The 7,242-nt window shown below is 39.9% G+C and overlaps 1 protein-coding gene across 2 annotated transcripts in view; it reads left to right on the top strand.

Annotated features, from left to right (window-relative positions):
- The window catches only part of hsd11b2 (hydroxysteroid (11-beta) dehydrogenase 2), a 24,946-nt gene extending 18,059 nt beyond the window's left edge, over positions 1-6,887 (top strand). The window contains exons 3-6 of one of the 2 annotated variants that reach the window (XR_014602764.1): positions 993-1,178; positions 2,527-2,664; positions 4,269-5,103; positions 5,152-6,887. Coding sequence is in view for 1 of the 2 variants with exons in the window: in XM_084084978.1 (XP_083941104.1) it covers positions 993-1,178; positions 2,527-2,664; positions 4,269-4,684 (740 nt within the window). In the remaining variant the exon portion in view is untranslated. Of the gene's footprint in view, positions 1-992; positions 1,179-2,526; positions 2,665-4,268 lie in introns of both variants that reach the window. The other variant, XM_084084978.1, reaches the window with a different exon arrangement.
- Positions 6,888-7,242: the final 355 nt, after the last annotated feature.

The raw sequence follows: 7,242 nt of genomic DNA, 5'->3' as shown, positions 1-7,242 counted from the left end.
ATGGAGGCTTATAAAACAGCCAAACTAAGTTTATATGACTGCAGATTTATAGGTGAGTCCAAGGATTAGAACTCTAACTTGTCCTGAATCTAGAATACAGGATGCCCCTCTCCCCCCCCCCCTCTCTCTCTCTCTCTCTCTCTCATTTTTTAAATTGAGTTTAATTCAGTTTAAGCTTATGTGCTTTACTGGCATTCCTGTGACACCCTGATTAATTTGTGACACATTGCATCACAGATAAAAGTTTGAACATGCTGCGAAAGCATTCAGTCTCTCTCTCTCTCTCTCTCTCTCTCTCTCTCTCTCTCTCTCTCTCTCTCTCTTTCTCTCTCTCTCTCTCTCTCTCTCTCTCTCGCTCTCTCTCTGACTCTCTTGCATCACTGTCTATCTCAGAATGTTCAGGACAAAATGTTCTCAACTGCATCCCTCCCACCACTTGTTACTTACCTCAAGGAACCAATTCTGTCCTTGCGTGCACGTCATATCTCACCTTGATACGCTTGCTACTGTTAAGTCAGTTTGCAGCTGCTCTTATCAAGTCCATCAGTAGAATAAAAGAAAGTTATGGATTGCAGCTTTAATTTCCACTCCAACACAACGTCAAGCAATAATGCATAAATCAGGCTAAAGAGGAACACACATAGATCTGCAGGTCAGGAACAAGAGATAAGAAGAAAGGGTCTGAAAGGGAAAGTCATTTGGTGCTGTAGGTTGTCAAGTATAATGAAAACGTGGGTGTTGAGTGTCACAAACATATGCCCTGAATGTTCAGAGGTCAGCGGGTCAGCAGGTAGGAGACTGCCCCTGTGTGGTGATTAGAGGGAAGAGCAGCAACTTACTCTGGTGTTCTGTCAGTGTTTTATCCAACATATAGTCATATTATTTTTATACAGCATGCCTGTTGTAAATAGATGTAAATGTACTTATTTACTTACATGTAATGTACACCTACACTACACAACGTCTGTAAACTTTGACTCCTCTCCTCCTAGGTCTGTGGGGCTTGGTCAACAATGCAGGAGTGTGCGTGAACTTTGGCGATGCAGAGCTGTCTCTCATGTCAAACTACAGAGGTTGCATGGAGGTCAACTTCTTTGGCACTCTGTCAGTCACACAGGCCTTCCTGCCACTGCTCCGCAAGGGCAAAGGTCGCATTATCACCGTGTCCAGTCCATCAGGTACACACAAAAATGTGCACACACACACTCACGCACACACACACACACACGTGTACACACACACACACACACACACACACACACACACACACACACACACACACACACACACACACACACACACACACACACACACACACACACACACACACACATGCACAACACAAGCGCATGCAAACATGCATGAATGCATGCACACACACTGAGTCAGACAATAAATATAGCTGGCAGTTTAATTCTGTTGTTTTTAAAACAGATTTACTGATTAAATCATCTTATGTTTATTTAACATTGGACACTCCTCTTTCTACCCGGCCAAAGATCTATCAACACTTCAATAAATTACACCTATCCTCACCTACATTCCAAACAAACACTTACGCACAAACACTTAGGCACAAACACTGCACACACACACTGGGACTCATTTATCTTTTGTAAATACTTGTGGAAATGTCCTTATACAATTATATAAACTAAACAACTTCACCTCATTTCAATCATATCCACGAGCGGCTGTTGATAAATGTCAAACAGTCATAGATCAGAAATAGTAATACCTTATAAGGCGAAGCAGAAATCCCATAAAGATCCTCACTCAGCAGTTCTTTCTTTTTCATAAGGCTGCAGAAGAGATGGGCTGAACTCTTAACCAATTTAACTCTACCGTCCCTATTTTCTATATTTCCACTTAAACAAATATATTACCAAATTGAACTCATTCATTAAAGACAGTGTTTTTTGTTCAATGAAGTCAAACATTAAAATATTATGTGCGAATGTTGTTGGTTTAGAGAGGATTTCTGTTAATGTGTGCTGCCTGCTGAGGAAACTCAGTATTTTAAATTGAAGCCTTGTTATACTTACTTCTTATACTAATCATATAACAAGTTCCATGCTGTTACGTGGATATGTGCAGAAGTTACAGTATGTGCTATATTCAAACAATCAAACTTCATTTATATAGCACAAATCATACAGATGCAACTCCAAATGCCGAACATAAAACAGTGGATATAAAAGCTGGTCAAAAAAGCACATGAGAAAAAAAAAAACATGAAAGTGAAATACATAACAGACAATAGACAACACAAAAACAAACACAAAGAGTTGGCAAAAACAACATATTGATCTTGGCTGTCTGGAGCCCATTTACAGTTTCCAATTGTAAATGGAACTGTATGAATGTGAAGCAGGGTGTGACTCTGTTAACTTACTCGGGCTGTGCCTGTGTGTGCATGTGTGCGTGTGTGTGTGCGTGTGCGTGTGCGTGTGCGTGCGCGTGCGCGTGCGCGTGCGCGTGTGTGTGCGTGTGCGTGTGCGTGTGCGTGTGTGTGTGTGTGTGTAGGTGACCAGCCGTTTCCCTGTCTGTCTGCGTATGGAGCATCTAAAGCAGCTTTAAATCTCTTCACCAACACCCTGAGACACGAACTGCTGCCCTGGGGCGTCAACGTCTCGACCATCCTGCCTTCCGCATATAAGACAGGTCAGCACCTTTCTATATACCTGAAAACACCTGTGTCTACACTCAGCTTCCCTAGAGTCTGTCCCCCCTACAACTGTCTAAATCTCAGCTGTCTCAATGTCTGTCTCTCCTGCACAGTCCCCCTCAGCTTTCCTACTGTCTGCTCCCCTACACTGTCTTCCTCTCAGCTTCCCTAATCTCTGTCTCCCCTACACTCTCTCCCTCTCAACTGTCTGTACAAAGTTCATTCTGATATAGGTTATCCATTAGAACGGTTCTGGGAACGCGCAACATGTTCTCACAACATGTTATTTTTTTATCTGTCAATCTTCCAAACATCTCCAGCTCAACATCAACTTTGTGTCTTTCTTCCCCTCTTGAGAGCTTTTCATGTTCAATTTCCCCACCCATACTTGTTTCCCCAGCTTGTCTGTGGATTCAAATCACTGACCTTATGGTCACAGGCAGTGAAGCAATAGATGCTCCACTGCTGTCACAGATTCTCATCAGGACCCAATGAGAATGCCTTGGGAATCTTAATTGGTTAATTTTCGCTGCCAAGAAACACTCTTCATCACAGCACAGCCCAAGGCTTCCTTTGTGGGGATCTTCTGTATTCATACAGTATATAGTTCTATTGCTATTGGTGATGCTGTTTGTTCCCTGTACTCTGACCCGGCTTAGCCCAATCCCTTCTGCCCCCCCACCCCCCCCATCATGTGTAGTACATGATGCCAGGAATCGTCCCCATAATGACTTCCACATGCACAAAAAACCTCTCTGTAGTGGAGAACCACGACAAATTGCTCAGTTATGAATGTGGAGTTTTCGTACAGCAGGTTGCAATTAGTGGTTTCAGGCTGAGAGGCTTATTGAGACACACACATCACTTTATCTAAGAAGAGTCAACCGACAGTAACAATAACAACATGCTCCATGGACCCTCCGAGACCCTCAGCTGGTATAGGATTAAATCCCACTACAGCCTTCTGTACAGCTTCCATACAGTCTGTTTCCCCTATGCTACACAGTAAAACTGTTAATTTATCCATCTGTAACTCTGGAGAGATACTAATGTAACCATCCATTTACAGTAGTTAGCCTACATTTGTAAATGCACGTGCACGGATACACACACACAAACGTAAAGTTGCTTTCTTTTTTACAAACACAATATTTAAAAAAAAGCAATTTGGAGGGAAATGGTTGAGGTTAATGTAAGGTACAGTACAGTATGTGACCAATGATAACAATGGACAATGCCATGTAGTATCACTGGTATGGTCCTTTAAATTCAACTCAATACATTTCTCCTTGAGCAGATGTCGTAACTCTCAGAGCATTTAAGTCTCATAGTGAAATTAACACTGAGGTTTTCACAGTGTAGTTTGGGGTCCTAGAGATAAAAATAATAATAAAATAAAATAAAATAAAATAAAATAAAATAAAATAAAATAAAATAAAATAAAATAAAATAAAATAAAATAAAATAAAATAAAATAAAATAAAATAAAATAAAATAAAATAAAAATAAAGATTTATTGTATCAACCTCATCAAAAGGTTGAGAACCACTGCTTTACTTTAGCTCATCTTCTGTTTGTTTTTTGTTTGTGCTGTTCTCAGGTCAGAGTAGCAACGAGATGTACTGGGATACACAATACAAACAGCTGATCCAGAGTCTGCCTCCCAGCCTGCTGGAGGAGTACGGAGAGGACTACCTTAACGAGACCAGGGAGTTGTTCCAGAGCCATGCCCGCTCTGCTAACGAGGACCTCAGCCCAGTCATTAACACCATCATAGAGGCCCTGCTGGCCCCCAGGCCCCTGGCACGCTACTACGCAGGGCCCGGTGTGGGTCTCATGTACTTTATCCACACATACCTCCCCAGCGCCGTCAGCGACAAATTCCTACAGAAACTTTTTGTCAAGAAGAAGCTCCTCCCACGAATCCTCAGGAAGGAGAGCGGGTTGGTTATCCATAGCAACCACAATATCAACAACAACAATAATAACAACAACGAGGACAAGTTAACGATGTAGCCTGGTGTATTTGGTTGGTGAGGGGCTGGCGGACCACTCCACTCTTCACCCAATAGTGTTTTTATTTCCTGTACATTCATCTGCTTTTCTATTATGATATTTTTTTGTAATTGTTGAAGGGATCATAGAAGTGCAACTGTTTTGTGTTTGTTTTTTGTTTGTTTTTGAACTCCAGCAGGAAGTGGGGTCAGATCAACACCCTGACCTTACTTTTTTAACCCCATGAGAACCTCAACACAACTCAGCTCTGTCCTTCCAGCTGTGGAAACCACTTCCTGGTGGTCACAGGTGGTGACAATGGTTTAGATCTGTAGTTATCTAACTTTTTCGTGTCAAGGACCCCCAGATTGATATGTATTTGGCCGCGGACCACCATCTGAAAAGGTTTTGTGCCAGGGAACCCCCAGAAGAGATGATTTGTGTTAAAAAAAAGATCAAAATGTCAACATTTTTCAAACACTTTCAAGATTTTTCATGTTCAAAGATAGCAGATGTACAAGCATGCAATGTGAGCTTGATCTGCTATTTTTGAATAGCCAATGTAACTAATTTTGCTGGGGACCCCCTGGAACCCCTCCAAGGACCCCTGGGGGTCCCCAGACCCCACTTTGAGAACCACTGGTTCAGATTTCATATCAACAGGATTATGCACATAAATGTTACTAAATGATTGACCATCCACTACCTGCAATATTATTGGTGGGACTGATCACTGCTTCTATTAGTTAATTTGAGGACAACTCGATTCGTATGCACAATTACACGCACATACACAGACATACAACCAGAGTGAGATATATATCAATCTATCTATTATCATAACTACAGTTTCTGTATCTGTGTGTTATCATTTTCTCTCAATACACAAACCTGTACTGATTCATATAGCCTAAATGTAATATGTTAACATGTTATGAACATACAGTATAAGCTCTAATTGATTCCAACAGCTTTTTACCATTTTCAGTGTTTTGAAATATTTACAGATTAAATTGATAAGGAATATATTGGTATTATGTACTTTTGACTATATAGTTAAAACTAAAGCTATATACGTAGTACCGGTTTGTAGTATAACTGTATGTACCTATATTGCATAAATCTATTTAATAAACTAATAGGTTTATTGATATGTACTGTACCTACATAAATGTAAAAAAGAACAACAAATATAAATGGACAAATTGAACATTCATTTACAATGTATTCTTCTAAACAGTTGGATGTCATTGAAAGCTATTTGCAGAGAAATTAGATTTAGACAGTGGTTGCAACAACAGTCTTAACTTTCATGATTTAGAAACATTGTTTCAAAACAACAAGAGAAAGAGTTTCCAAGCTTTCAAAAACAGTTAAGAGACCGATGTGTAAAGTAACATTTCACAGAACATTTTATGCATAACAATATAAATCCAGACATAATACAAACAATTTAGACTTATGAAGCCAAGAAGCCATGCTTGGTTGCAGTAACAGTTTTTGATGACATCCAGTTGATTTTAGCGCAGGGTAATATTTTGCTTTTGGAACGCATTTGAATGTGTATGCATACATATCTTGTACTCATTAAGCATCACTGGCAGTATGATGTATCTGTGTATGGCTGTCTATATTGTGTGTTATGTGTGTATGGGTCTGGGGTGGAGTTTGACTACATGTACTGTAGTTAGCATACCGTATGAATGTATCCCGGGTACTCCCATTTTGGTGTGTGTGTGTGTGTGTGTGTGTGTGTGTGTGTGTGTGTGTGTGTGTGTGTGTGTGTGTGTGTGTGTGTGTGTGTGCGCGTGAGTGCGTGCGTGCGTGCGTGCATAGTGTAATTTTCCATAGCCTAACAATGATAGGAGACATATCTTGGATAAGTCTCCAGGTATTTGTTGTCACCAGTACACATGGAGACATTTTTGGCCACTGACTGTATGCTTTGAACCACATGTGAAAACATGTAGTGAAGCTTAAAAAACACGTTGTACCTTTATGAGGCTTTTATCCTCCCCACAGTGAATATTTGATATTTGTTCTGTATCATCTGTTGTGTTTCTTTTTGTTTTGTTATTCATCCCACTTATTTTGTTTTTGAATCACTATTTATGGCAGCCTTTTTTTCTGTATCAATCACTTCAACTGTGAATTTTTATATAAAAATATTTAAAAAGAAAACAAAAATAATAAAAAAGTTAAATATTTACCATTGATTCATTGATTGTATTAAGAGTTTTCTTGTTCCAGATACTGGGTCCGGCACTTTTCTCAAGTAAAACAAACAGTTCTCACCTTATTTATAGAAATATCTAGTAAAGAGTGAGCAGATATGGGTTCAAGCATTTAGACCTATCTGACATTTTTATCCATTGTGAAGCCAAATATATACTTAGTCAAACGATGGTGTTGCACCTTTCAATCGGTGTCCATACCATAGGTTCATACCCTGAAGACGAGACGCCTTGTGTAACTGTTGAAAAGTTGGTATGGTACTTTATTAAAAACTCACTTTGCGTCATGGCTACGAGTGGTGCAACTGCTTTGTACTTTTTAATGTACTTATTTTTGGCATTTAT

This window comes from Gymnoscopelus microlampas, assembly GCF_963454915.1.
Source record: "Gymnoscopelus microlampas genome assembly, chromosome: 1".
Lineage (NCBI taxonomy): Eukaryota > Metazoa > Chordata > Actinopteri > Myctophiformes > Myctophidae > Gymnoscopelus > Gymnoscopelus microlampas.
This window is presented reverse-complemented; position numbering and strand designations above follow the sequence as displayed.